Here is a 14771-nt window from a genome sequence, read left to right on the forward strand (position 1 = left end):
GCAGCTGGCACAACCGTACACAACGCCTACGCGAGAGTACCGTATGATGACTTTTACAGCGAAGCTGTATATGGCTACAGTTCCGTGCATTTTTGTTGTCCGTGAACAAAAACTATCATCACCAATGGCTCATACTCCCGTAAGCATTCATGTTTCCGTAAGCAAGCAAAAAATGCAATGGCACATAGCCTCGTAAGACTACTACAAGTACTCAGCAAAGTGAAGCGAACAGTGCTTGAATTCTTTTATCCCTCTTGCAACGTACAGAACAGCATATGTCAAAAACTGTCATCATCAATGGCTCATACCCCGGTGAGCAATCGATCATACCCTCGTGAGCAGTGGCTCATACCCCCGTGAGCAGTGACTCATACCCCGGTTAGCAATGACTCATACCCCGGTGATGATGATGATGAAAAAAACTTTATCCCTCTTTAAAGGGAAGGGGACAATGGATAGAGGGTAAGGGGAGGAACTACTTGAAGTAGGCCTCCTTTATCCTCTTAGCCCACTCCAGGATGGCCTCCTGAAGCACCCCCATAAGCAAGCAAAAAAATGCAATGACTCATAGTCCCGTAAAGTTCATGGCTACTCACTTTGCGTGAATTAGCTGCGACCACGCCAGCCCTGTTGTCGTTGTCAGTGATTTCAATGTGGATGTGTCGGTACCGAAAAGGGAGCGGTTTACGCGTTCCGTGTTGCAGAGATATCCCTTGCGATGCCACACCGATCCGGCGCTACCGACCACAGCGGGGTACGCGCATCGATTTGACATTATCAAAGGACATGGTTGCAGTTGCGAATGAAATAATGACCACCGATTAAATAAGTGTGCGTCCCTTCCATCACGATGACCACCCACCAAGGCTTTGTTCAAAATTATGTGACCACACTAGCGTCACTAAACTATTCTCTGAACCCTTCCAACGCTCGAGCACCGCCGCAAAACAGCAAGAATGTCTCTCTTTAACAAATATTATCACTCGCTGCTTCACCAGACCGACATCACGCCTGCGCATCGCACTTCGTCCCGTCATAGCCATTCAAAGGCTGTTTATCCCCCTCCAGCTCCCACCACCGCTCATCTTAACTCTTATTTCGTCCAAACAGCGAAAGACTGGAATCATCTACCTGCTAAAGCGGTGCACCACTCCAGTCATTCATAGTTCAAGGCATTCAATGAAAATATGACCTAAATATGCCCACCCCTCATGTAAAACCCCAAATGGGGTATTTGAGGTGTGAATAAATAAATAAATAAATAAATAACTTCCCTGATCAACCAGCTTCGTAGAGTGGAATGGCTCGTAATTTTTTATTTGCTCCCGCGACCGGCGCTGCTGTGCAGCTTTCGTAGTGACGCCGAGCCTAGGTTGAGAAGTCCATACAGATAGAGGTCCCAGAGTGACCTCTTATAGAATGTTGTAATCCGAAGAGCTCTTTTTTGAAATGTATACACGGATATGATATAAGTTTTGTGTGTGCAACACCCCCAGGTCGGGGGGGGGGGGGGGGGGGGGAGGTGCCGAAGTAAATAATGTGAATAAACGTGTGCGTAGTTCATAAGTGTGTCGGGAATGAAATGATTTCGGTATTTTGATGGTAAGTTCATACCATGTGAAACGTTATGAACTACAGAGCGCACATGAAAACGAAATTTAAAAAAATTGTCTGACTAGATTGTTAGATAGTTTTAGAGGATGGTTACTGCGAATTACACCATAGCTGTTTTCTCTTTTGTCGGGGTAAAAATACAATAAAAGCTGTCTAAGTTGGGTTAACGTCAAGGGCATTGAATGTTCAATATTTGTAATTCACACTTAAGCTTATCAATTAGGTTGCATTCACCGCGGTAAACGATTATAAGGTTGGTGTCGTCTGCTTAGAATACTGCTGCAGCATACACAGGCTGTAAAGGCAAGTCATTTATATATAAAAAATAAAAGTCGAAGTATGGACACCTGGGGAACGCCGAGGTTAATAAGCGTGCTGTTGGACTAAAAATCCAAGTTGAAACTAGTGGTTGTTGATGTTCTGAGAATTAACACTAAAAGTATTCCGTTAATGCCGCAGTGAAGCAATTTATTTTTAGTGTATGATTTAAGAAATCAATCTACGAATAAACCGGCAGATAGATAACCCGTTTATTGACTTTTTACTTAGGTCCGCAAATAGAGACGGCAGTTCGTGTGTAAAGGCTTTTTCGGAAACAAACTTGGTGACTGGACAGAATGTTGTCCTTATCCAAGTAGTCATTACGGTGCTTCGCAAATATTTTTGGAAGTTTTTTGCTGATGAAGAACAGTACTGAAATTTGACGCTAGTTTTTTAATCTCATGTCTGTCTTTTGACCTGTGCAGTGGTAACACTTTGGCAATTTCCTCTCGGAGTGGAAACACACTCCTGGCAAATATGTGATTGACGATATGCGCGAGAACTGGTGACACGAAAGCTTAACGACGTGCGCGGAAATAGTGTCGATTCCACACGCTGTGTCTCACAAATACCGAATTAACTGAAGCCATCTCAAGGTCGTCTGTATGGTGAAAGAGCGATTTTGCATGGGAAATGTGCGTTGCATCAAAATTAATACTCGGTTAGTCAATTTTCAACGAAAAATAGGTAGGCTCTAAAAGAGTTACAGGTACTCTCGGGTGTGGTATACGTAGCGTCGTTGCAAAGGATTCTTTCAGAGGGTGTTGCTTTAGGTCTTTCCAGAGAAATTTGTTGAAAATGCTATGGGTTTTCTTTCTCTCTCTTTCTTGAGCTTTTCTGCAGTTTTTCTCGTCGCAAAAGTTGTTACAAGGCGTAGACGGCTGGCTACATATATGTTGTTAGTATTGCTGGCTACATATGTTGTTAGTATTGGATGTGTTGTCCTTCTCTACTAATTACGATTATTGTATTTTTAACACCACAGATGATATGATGCCGTTCTTCGCGAAGTTGACCTTTATGTTTGTAATTAACCCCCCTACGATAATGCCCAACTCGGGCGCTGTAGGTATTTGTAATATATAAATAAATGAATAACCACAATAACTGCAACAGACCTTTATCGTCTACATATTTATTCACAACGAGGAGCTTTAATTCGACGTTATGCCGCCGCGTGTTGCTTTGCTGACGGATGTCTCTAAAGTTGGGCTGGTCTTGAAATTTCTGCAAATGTTACGTTCCTTCTCTAGTCCACACGTGTCCTAAAGCGAATCATTTGACAAGTGAATTAGTGAATATGTTTTGTTAGCTACGTGGACACTGATTTGTCGAGCAAATAATGTGTGCCTCATCAGGTAATCCGCATAAACAGGCTGAATTGCACTATATGGCCTGTAAAAACTAACGAGACGCGACGAAGTCGTTGTTGTTGTTGTTGTCCTGAGTGGCCGAAGAAACCAGACAAAAAGCTACTCACTGTTCCCACTTTTTTTTTTTTCAGCATCAGACGAAAACAAAGCCTGATGCAGGGACAGAAGCTAAAGGCTGATGGAGCCTGACGAGGCCTCTGACCCTAAACAGTCTACAGCGGTTACAGATACAACACAAATCTTAGAAACAAAGGAAATAAAGTAAAAAAAACGCAGCATTTGACACCTGTACACAAACGTATTGCATATACTGTTGCACACAAATGACACATAACAAATCATACATAATATGACGCTAAGCAATTTACTTGAATAAATCAGCACAAACAGCTGTTGTACAAAAACATACAAATAAAATAAAATTGTCAGTGAAACTGAATAATCTTGCTTGAAACGACACAAAACTAAGATAAGAGCAATTTCTAGAGTCATTTTGTGTTATATAGAGTTTTATGTATCCTTTGTGAGAAGACAATAAATATGAAAAACACTTCAATTTTGGCTATAGTTAAATTGGCAAGATAATAGCTCCCTAAATTGGCTTTTAAATGCTTTTAATTTGAATTCAAAGTTTAGCTTACCTTCAAATTTGTTTAAGATCGCAGGTATTTGATACGCCATTGTTTGCCTTCCATAATTTGTTCGGATTTTTGGTGTTCGATGTTTTCGGTGCCTCAAAAGGTATTCAGCGTTTTCAGAGTCCATAATTCCGTATAGTTTCTTCTGATGGATTACTTGCAGCGCTTTTAAATAATATAACTGGTCTGTCTTTAGGATGCCATGTTTCTTAAACAGCGAACAAACTGAGACTGTACTGCTGGAGGTAGAGGCGCTTATCAATTCAAGACCCCTAACCTATACGTATACGCACGCTAGAGAGCCCTCTCCACTATGTCCTGCTCATTTTCTGCAGTGCACTCCATTGCAGTGCCCGCCTGCTCCGTTTATTCGTCTTTTTCTACATACTCCCGCCCCCCAGTAGCGTTGTCCAATTCAAGCTTGTACAATTTCTGCACTGGCCTTCTTATAAGCTTGCCATCTTGAGCTTTCACACGGCAGGCTCGGATTATTCCATCTTGACCAGGGAAGACGTCCACGACTCGTCCCAGTGGTCAAACACCTCTAGAGATGTTCGGTTCCTCGATCAGTACTACATCGTCTACTTGTAGACTGCTACTAGGATGCGATGGTTAGAGGTGAAGTGCCCGCAGCTCGAGGGGGTGCTCTTTCTTCCATCGGATCCACGGGTGGTCCACGAGCTTCTGGCGGTATCGCAACTTCTTGCTGAGGTCACGTCGCGGAGCCTGTGCACTTCGAGCTTCGTCGTCACTGTTGGTTCGCTCTGGAGAGGCAAGAAATGAGCTCCCGACCAGAAAATGAGCAGGACAGTGGAGAGGGCTCTCTAGCGTGCGTATACGTATAGGTTAGGGTTCTTGAATTGATAAGCGCCTCTATACCTCCAGCAGTACAGTCTCAGTTTGTTCGCTGTTGAGCTTGCTCTTTCCCAGCACTTTGCGTAAAGATGACTTGACTGATCGGATAACTATCTCCCACCAGCCGCCACACCAAGGCGCACCTGGCATAATAAATTTCCATTCGATGCGATGCGTCAAGAGCAAGACGCAAAAAAGGGAGAGCTCTTCGTGGTGTTCCAAATGTCCCATAGGCCACGCGATGCTCTCTTAAATGCGAGAGCATTATCGGAGTACAGTGTTGCGGGCACTCCTCTACGAGCCAAAAACCTACGGAACGCTAGTAAGAAGCTTGTAGAGATTGCACTCGTCAATTCAAAGTGTACAGCTCTCGTGGTCGCACATGTGAACAACAGAATATAAGCTTTATATGTAACTCCATCAGTCTCATGTTGCTTTACATATAGTGGGCCTGCAAAGTCTAATCCCACAACTTCAAACGGCCGTGACGTGAGACTGTCATTCAGTCATTGGCGCAAATTGCACCTTTTACAGGTTTGCCGTTGTATTTTTTGCAGAGAAAGCAAGCATTGATGATCCGTTTAACTTTTTGTCGAGCACGTATAACCCAGTAACTCTGTCGAATCTGCATTATAGTGCTTGCCACACCGCCATGTAAAACTCTGCAGTGAGCCTCAGTAACAATTAAGGCCGTGAAGGGATGCCTTTGCAGTAGACTAACCGGGTGCTTTTCGTCATACGTAGCGTTCATTCTTTCAAGTCGGCCACCAAGTCGAAGCTGCTCGCTGTGATCAAGGTAAGGGTGGAGATCGCGCAGTACGGAGTGTTTCTGGACAGTGTCTCAAAGCCGAAGGTGTTCAATGTCATTCGTGAATACTTCGAGCTGGACACGACAGATCCAGAATATTTCAGCCTTGTTTAGCTCCTCTGTCGAAATAGTTCCACCGAGCGACGTTGGAATACGACGACATCGATCCACAAATAGAAATACCCAGGCGGTGACGCTCAAGAGCTTCTGTAGGTTGCCAAACTTTAAGTCAATCAGGGTGTCCACTATTCTCGGCGCTTGAAGATGTTGCGTGTCACACTCTGACTCTTCGTAGAACGGTGTGCTCATGTCCGAGTCAGTAGGCCAGGTTGATCTTGGCTGGGATAATCATTCAGGTCCCCTCCACCAGCTGCGACATGTACGTAGAATCTTTAAACATACGCCCCTAGTCAATAAATCTGACGGGTTGTCTTCTCCTGGACAGTAACGCCATAGCAGTGGGTCAGCAATTGCTGCGATTTCAGTCACTCTCTGCTTTACAAGCTGACCCCACTTGTTATGGTCACCCCGGATCCAGGTCAGTGTGATCGTTGAGTCTGTCCACATGACGCAGGGGAAATGCGTTAAATCCCACGATGAGCGGATTTATTTTAATAATCTGGCTCCTACTACCGCACCTATAAGCTCGAGCTTCGGCAGTGTTAAATTCTTGGTAGGTGCTACTCGAGACTTCGCTACTATTAGTGATGTAGCTGTATTACCGCCGTCATCAACTGTTCTCAAATATGCATATGCTCCATAGACCTTGAGGCTGGCGTCGACGAATGTAGGCAACTCTGCCTTCTCGACCGCTCCATATAGCCCATCTCTCACGCAGAGCGGAATCTTGATGAAGCCAAGCTGGATTGCGTCTGCGCACCATGCTGTCCACGTCGTCTTGATCTCCTCTGGTATGGTCATACCAAGACTGGCCTAAAACCCACAGTCGTTGAAACAAAAGCTTTGCAGTGACGGTGAACGGCGAGAGAATACGAAGAGGGTAGAAAATTCGGGAAGCAGCCTTGAGAAGTGTACGTTTTGTGTCCGGCTGCGCAGAGGCCAAGTATTGGGCTATAGATTTGGAAGAAAATTTGAACTAATCAGTTTCGGTATCCCACTGCATTCCCAAAGCTGCAGTTGATTCCCTTGATGTACCTTCCACTTGCTCCTCCTGGTTGTCGAAAATGTTCTGTAGTTGCTGGATATTGGTCTTCCACTTTCTGAGACTCATGCCTGCATCTCGCATAATAGCCTTCGATCGCTCATAGATGCTCAGACCGTCTTCGAATGTCTCCGCACCCGCCAGTAAATCGCCTACATAAAAGGACTTCTTCAAAATAGAAGCAAGCGCTTTGTCCTCACAAGCGGTGTCCAAGTGGTGATGAATAGTCGCCATGAGCAAGAAAGAGCTTGATGTTGATCCAAACTGTACCCGGGTCATGCACCATTCGACAATGTTACTGTTTTGGGTGACGGGAATGGCATCAAACCAGAGAAACCGAAATGCATCTCGGTCTGTCTCCTGTACCTCAATTTGTAAGAATGCCTTCTCGATATCCGAGTTGGTGGCGACCGGAAACCACGGATAGCGAAGCAGTACTTGTAGTAGCTCTGGGTTTAGGTTCACCCCTTTATCCAGGCAGTCGTTGAGTGATGGAAAGCCTTGAGCGTGTGACGATGCGTCGAACACGACCCGGAGCTTGATGGTAAGCGATTCCTCTCGTATAACTTCCAGACGTGGCATATCATAGGTGGCCCGATCAATAGGAACACTCTTAGGTACCACTTCAGCGTGTCCTAGCTCCAGGTATTGTCGGATGACTGCGTTGTATCGCTCCAATAATCCTTCATTCATAGATAGCCTTAGTAAGATCTTGATGAGGGCTAGTTGGTTCATATTTAGAACTCACGTTAAACAGCGCGAAAAAGACGAGGACACAAGGAAACAAATAACACAGACAGCGCTTGTCTGTGGTATTTATTTATTTGTTTCCTTGTGTCCTCGTCTTTTTCGCGCTGTTTAACCTGAGTTCTAAGTATGAACCAACTAGCCCTCATCAAGATCTTACTAATGCAAATTTCTTCAACAATGGGCTCGTTCCTCTCAGCGCTTGTCTGTGGTATTTGTTTCCTTGTGTCCTCGTCTTTTTCGCGCTGTTTAACCTGAGTTCTAAATGGATAGCTCTTTGCCAGTTTTTGTAGACGTGCGAGCGCGGTATCAAGGTTGCTTCCAAGTAGCTGTTTCTGATCTTTCCAAGGCAGCGCGACGGTGTATCTGCCATTTTTCTTCCGAACTGTTCCTCGGAACCGTGCAATGGACTCAGGAGAGGGAGGTTCGCCAGAATCCGTGATGCCCATTGCTTCGAGCTACCGACTGTAAAATCTGCGAGGTTGTGTCATCGTCAGTAATCGTTTCCACTCGCCGAACGCCGACCATAACGCTTGCGTCGCAGTCAAGAAAGGGTTTTTGGCGATTCGGTCCTTGCAGTGTCCATCCGAATGCCGTGCTGATTACGACCAGTCCTGGAATTTCTATGCTCCTTGCAACTTCTCCCGTCATGATTTCCCAAAGATGGTCAACCCCAATCAAGTTGAGGCCGTTCTCAGTATCCGCTTCAAGAAAATTCTTATCGTCAGCAAGAAATTCGGCGCAGCAATGTCGTGACAGATAACTGGAACTATAAATGCTTTAACAATATGGATGTCGGAACAGTGTTGATTACGCAGTGGTACTTAAACAACCTTTCGTATTTCAGCAGAACTTGGGGATGCATTGCCAAACGTGTTGAATGAAATTCTGGTTTCTCCCAGTACCTGCAGTTTTAGTTTTACAGCCAGATCTTCTGTGATAAATGATTTCTGACTACCTCCATCCATAATCTTACTGATGTATCTGGACCTGTTATTTTTGACGACAATAGCGCGAAAAGTCTGCAGGTACACTTCTGTCTGTTTTTGCGCAAGCGTATGTGGAATCTGTCGCAAAGCATTACTGATTGCGACGAGACTATCCCTGCTGTGCTACCTGAAGCCACCGCTGGTCTCGAAATTTCCGCTGTAATATCTTTCTTTCTGTAGTTCGGGTCACACATACTCCAGGCGTGTCTTCTGTTACAAGCTGAGCACGTGAGTTCGACATGGCAAGGCCGTGTCTGGTGACCTCGTGATGTACATCTATAACAGCGGTTATCCTTAGCTAGCTTCTCTTTTTTTTGGAAACAAGAGATAGGTTGGCGTCGCAGGCGCGTGTTCCGTGCTTCTTAGATTGACAGAAGAAACGCTCGCTCCAGCTGTATGATGCACTGTGCAGTATGGAAACGATGCTGCTCCCTCGAATTCTCTCAGCACGGTCATCGACAGATCATTGCGACGATGTGTTGCACTGCTCTCGGCTTTCTAACTCAACACGTGTGAATATGAGCAGCTCTTTTAACTCCGCTTCCGATGTTGCAGCTGCCAGTGTTGGCTCCGAGAGGTTCGTATCATGCCCATGTTGACGTAAAGTCTGACTCCGCTTGCTCGTGTATATGCAAGAACGATCTCGTATGGCAATGCCTTCTGTAGAATATCTATCAGCATTGCAGAGAAACTGAGAGTGGGTACTTTTAGTGCAGTCAGACAGCGGATATTTAGTTGCGCGGCATCATACAGCTGCCTGAGGCCGCGTACGTCGCTTAAGGACTTTACATGAGGTAGATGACGTAGCGCTGTCAGGTGGTGCTGCACTATCCTTTGACGATCGCCAAAACGTTCTTTGAGAAGTTCTACAGTATCTGAGTAGCAAGCTTCAGAGGTCGGTAAACCGACAATGGCCGCTGCCGCTTCCCCGGGAAGATAATGCCATAAATAGAAAAACTTCGTCGTTGTCGATATAGCGTTGCTGAGATAAACACTCTGCTCGAACTGCTCCCAGAAAGGTGCCCATTTGTGAATGTCGCCTTTAAATGTCGGCATATCAAGATTCGGTAGCCTTGGGCCAATTCTAGGCATAGCGTTAGGAACTGTCGGGGTTAATTGCATTCTGAGGAGCAGACTCCGCTGTACTATCCACGCGTCCCAAATCGTCGATCTTGCATCGAATCTCGGCAAGCATGCTGATAGCTTGATCGTTATATTCTGCAGCAGTTATGTATTCTGCTTCGAGCTCATCGTCGGCAATGTGCTCTTCGAGTGCATCGTTAAGTTTCGAGAGCCCGTTGTTGCTAGCAGATAGACCGTCAAAAATGCCTGAAAGCTTCGGCTTGTCCACGGTAGGATCTGTAAGTAGCAACTGTGCTTCCTGTAGAATCTTCGTACTCGGTGCTCGTCGAGCCGACCGCTTTGTCTTGAGGCGATCCATCCGATTAGCTCTTGATGTCTGGTCTCCACTCCGATCATGAACGATGCATTATCCAGTCATTCTTCGCCGCTCGCAGCGCGAAGCGGTGGAGTAGAAGGCCCTTGGAGACGTGCGATAAAGGTAACGAGTCCGCACGGAGGTTTTCGGCACCAAAAAAATGTGTAAAAACTAACGAGACGCGAAGAAACCAGACAAAGAGCTACTCATTGTTCCAACTTCTTCTTTGCAGTGCCCGCCTGCTCCGTTTATTCGTCTTTTTCTACATGGCCTATGCAATTTTCTAAAATCGAGTCTGGGCCAATCCCTCATATGGCGGCCGGTATATGAGCGACGTGTTCAGAGGACAACAACGGTGTTCTCGGCCAGCGGCTTTCTCTCTGTCGTCCTCGCGCAAGCTTTACGCTGGCCGTACCTATCGACCGTGTCAACAACAAGCCAGACACAAAATTACCGCATGTGGGGGCACAGGCTGGCTATAAAAATATAGTGAATCAGCTACATTGTCAACTTTCTGCGTTGCTTTCAACGATCCGGCACGTCTCTGGCCGGCGTTCCTGGGTATTTGCGGAAATCTAATGCGTACCATGGCCTCCGAGACCTCAACGGGGCATCTCGGAGGTCAAAAACACGCACGCATATAAAACTTATACCAAACCTTTTTAAGTAACACGTGGATATCGTTGTTCAAAGCAGAGAGAGCTTTTTCCAGGATTCCGATTTCACTTGGTGCACGCGCGATTACTGCGCACCACACTGCGCACGTGCGCCACACGGGACCGTGTTCTTCCCTCGCGGTGCCGGTTCGACCCCGACACATTTTTGGCCGGTGTTTCGGTTCTCCCTAAATCGGCGGGCACTTAACGTGCATCGCAAGCGCTCTCGAGCGTTTGTACATCTAGCAAGCCACTGTATTGTCGCCCCTGGCCGGTCTAGAGAGAGAGGGGCCCGGCTAGTGGGCTGCTGGTTCTATCTGTATATTTAGAAATTCTAAGCGTGTACCAAATGGTATACAACGCCCTAGAATAAATTTAAATAGTCCAAGTATTTTGTTTTCATTCTATTTGTATTTTTCCATATAATACTAAAAATTTAAATTTGGGGGGGGGTGGGGCGCATGCAGACGGATGTGCGCGCACACACGCGAAAACTTTGCTATGTTCTCATAACTCGCTTTATTGACGTCGACATCCGATTCACATCACGTGTTTAAAATATCCGGGGCCGTAGTGGCAAAGCTTTTAATTTCTATGAGATCTTTGCCATGGAGAGCCAGCTTCAATAATAAAACGTTTGGCACCAAAATCGATCGGCTGAAATTTTCTCTGAGGACCAATTCTACCGTAAGAACCTTTCTGTGAATACGGGCCCCGATTTACTGATGGCGTATTCTTTACTCTACACCCGAAACAATCAAGGACTAACGTTATAGGTACGCGTTGCATGTGGTTGTTCGCGGTTTAATTGAATCACACACGCAGCATCCCCTAGCGTGCCATCGTGTACGCAGCGGCCAGCAATCGCGCCCGCCACGTGTAGCGGTCGCCGCGGCTGCACGTTCACTCGGGCTCCACGTCGCGGCCGGGCGCCTCCAGCGTGGACCGGCACAGTGCCTGCGTGCCGCTGGCGACCACGGCGTCGCCCAGCACGTTCACCGCCGTGGACAGACGATTTCTGCGACGAACGGCACAGGAAGTGCTTTTGGCGAGGGCTGTTTGGCCAGGCTCCGTCTCGAGGACATCACGCGCGCAGTGCACGATGAAGCGCGCATCGGCAACAACACGAACGGTTTGCCCTGTGTAACGCTCGTTGACCTATCAAAGCATTGAGGTCGTGTTTTATGCAGGTTATCCACTCTCGTAGCCGCTGACTGAACCAATGCAGCCAACCTCGGGTGTTAAGGGGCGCGTGACGATGAGCGTCAGATTTTGCACGTCCTGCGAGTCTTTGTGCACTTCATCATAAGCGTGGCATTCGATTCGGCTCCTGAAATGCTGTAGCTTTGCTAAATCAAATAGTGTGGGGTCAAGCCCAATAAGTCAATTAAGCTTATCTGATAAGAGCTGCACCTCTTGGCAGAGGTCGTTTGGTAAGACCCACAAAATCAAAAGATTCTGGCTCCAGCTGGCCGTGTCGTCATCGATTCTGACGTCAGCTCGGGTTTACGGTTTCCATTAAAAACACTACGGTTCATTCTCAAAAAAGAAACTACAACGAAAGACGTCTGCTAGCTAATTTGCAGAACTCTACCTGCTGCAAAACGGCGCATAGAGGAGAAATACTCCACGAAATTCATGACAGTCACACTCGCCTACTGGTGATCAGGTCCCGCCGCGAAATTTAACAAAGGAAAGTTCACTAGTAATCAGCCCTCTGCCGCCAAATGAATGAAAATACATTGCCAGTCTGAACTGGTATGTGGTCTTGCTATTTAGAGTCTAACCTTCCAAAGGGTGTTTTCGTTGTCACCGATTACGGCGACGTCTGCGTCATGTCAGTACAAGCTGGTCAGTGTAGGCTGCTCTCCATGGCATCAAATGCCAGGCGTACAAAACGTGGACATAATAGGAGAACACAAGCGCCGACCTCGCTGTCCCGACCGCCCGCCTTAACGAGTCCATCCTTGCTTTCGAGCCGTCGACCCAAGCTTCTTTGCTTAAACTGAGCACAACTTATGCAGAAATAGCTGAGGTGGTGTGTTTCATTCCACGTGTTTCGCGAAGTTATGTATTGCTTTTGCAGTGGTTGGTTGCAGCAGTGCCTGAAGTTATATACATTTGTTACAGTACTAACAAGAGTGATTTCGCCCTGTCCTGGGTGTACTCTTAGAATGTCACAAGCCTAGCTGGCGGTAACGCACATGACCCAGTCCGTGTGGAGCAGAATGCCGACGCCGTCTAGCGGGATGCCCAGGGAGATCATGAGGTGCACCAGAACCACGCGGCCAGCCTCGGGTGTCGGGCTAGTACTCAGGGTGGCCAGACCGCACACCAACCTGTTGAGCACAGTCAGTATTATATGCGCTACAGGACAAGAAAGCGTCCCCCTTTCTTCACGTCAAATTGTGTGCTTACAATGTTCCACGAATGTTGCATCAAGTATACTCCAAGTTCGTCAGGCATGTTATGAAACTTAAATTGCGGGTTTTAATGTCCCGTAGCTACACAGTGAACGCTGAGGGACTTTGACCAACTGGATTTCGTGAACATGTGTGAAGCACGGTACACGATGCGGCTTCCGTTGTCAACTATCAAACCCGCGACCTCGGTCTCACCAGCGCAGCGCCATATATAGCCACTGTGAGCCACCGCAGCGGGTTATCAAAACGTTATACTAGAGTGCACTCCCGTTAAGTCGAATCTTGAGGGATCGCAAGATTTTGTCGAATGAACAAACGGCGCCAAATGAAGTAATTCATTTTTTTCGTCAGTTGCTTCAAGTAGTATGTCGTTGTCGCAAAAAAAAAATTCTGAAGTTTTACGTGTCAGGGTCACGCTCTGATTATGAGGCACGGCGTAGTGGGGGACACTGGATTAACTTTGGTCACCTGGAGTTCTTTAACGGGCACCCAAATCGAGGTACGCGAGCATTCTTGCCCCATCGAAATGCGGTCGTAACGTTGGGGTCGAACCCACGCCCTCGAACTCAGCAGCGCAACGCCATCTATCCACCACCGTGGCCGGTTCGCCGTGGGCAGACGCCGTCTGCCCACGGCGTCTCCAATACTGCATTGAAATGCAGTATTGAAATAAACTATACATGTCGCCGGTCAGTAGCCCGTAACACTGTCGTCGGCCCAGACAAAATCCTCAAAAAGGGACATTGTTCAATACACAGCCCAAGTAGTCCTGCTCGTTGCAGGACTGGCTACAGCATCCAGCTTTTAGTAACCTCTGCTCGCTTCAGGGGGTGCCAGTGGTGGTCGAACTAACCGAATTAAGTGGCATGATTTGACGCTCGAACTAAACGAGTTTTTCGTTCACAGCAATGAATGGTTTCTCGCTTATACTTTCCAGCGCGTTTAAATTAAGCATAAAGTGGAATTGAGAAGACTCTACTGTATTTGTTTCAGCTTTTTCATCAGCAAAATATGAACAGTACCCATTTCTGTTAGACACAATGTATAGCAACTGCTACGATTGGGTGGACGCCTCATTTTCCTATTATTCTCTCCACCTTGCGGGTTTCCGCAGAACTATTACGTCAATATATCGCATTGTTTGTCACTACCGTTCAGCGCCGCTACTAGTTTCTGCGCGTTACGCTAATTCGGTGTGGGTCTAAGCAGGTACTGCGTCTACGTTGTGCAGATGCAATAGCGGAGACCTATGCCTAACACCAGACGGAGAAGCCAGGAACACCAGTAACGGCGTCCTTCCGTGACGTTATGCTTAACCAAAGCCACAGTACTGTTGCTGCAGAAACTGACTGTGTACCACCTTTGTGCTAATACGTATAAGTGTCGCTAGCAACATAATGGTCGCAGCTGGATATTTTTGTATTTTCTTTTTGTCGTCGATTAAGCTTACGTGTATACGCGCCTCCGCTGTGCCAAAGTTCTATATCCAGTGGGATTACCCGACGACGAGGTGCTGTGCCACGGTGAGCGCGATGGCGTTCTTCTGGGCAACGAAGAGCACGGTGACAATGAAGTAGATGGCAGTGCCGTCCATGTTCATCGTGGCACCGACGGGCGCCAGGAAACGCGCCAGCCGCGGGTCCACCCGAAGCCCTTGCTCCATTGCCGTAATCAGCGTCGGCACCGTCGCCGAGCTGTGCGCGAGATATATGCTCAGTGACGGGCGCCACGGCCAACGCCTCCTAGA

General features: G+C 47.0%; 1 protein-coding gene across 3 annotated transcripts in view; it reads right to left on the reverse strand.

Moving 5' to 3' along the window:
• LOC126539353 (neutral amino acid transporter B(0)-like) overlaps positions 1-14771 on the reverse strand; it is a 156706-nt gene that overhangs the window by 41676 nt on the left and 100259 nt on the right. Inside the window, exon 6 of one of the 3 annotated variants that reach the window (XM_055075509.2) lies at positions 12806-12940. The exons of 1 other annotated variant lie outside the window; for it this stretch is intronic. In XM_055075509.2, the coding sequence (XP_054931484.1) occupies positions 12806-12940 (135 nt within the window). Of the gene's footprint in view, positions 1-12805; positions 12941-14523; positions 14719-14771 lie in introns of all 3 variants that reach the window. One more of the 3 variants, XM_055075508.2, reaches the window with a different exon arrangement.

The sequence above is a fragment of the Dermacentor andersoni genome, chromosome 11 (assembly GCF_023375885.2).
Source record: "Dermacentor andersoni chromosome 11, qqDerAnde1_hic_scaffold, whole genome shotgun sequence".
Classification (NCBI taxonomy): Eukaryota; Metazoa; Arthropoda; class Arachnida; order Ixodida; family Ixodidae; genus Dermacentor; species Dermacentor andersoni.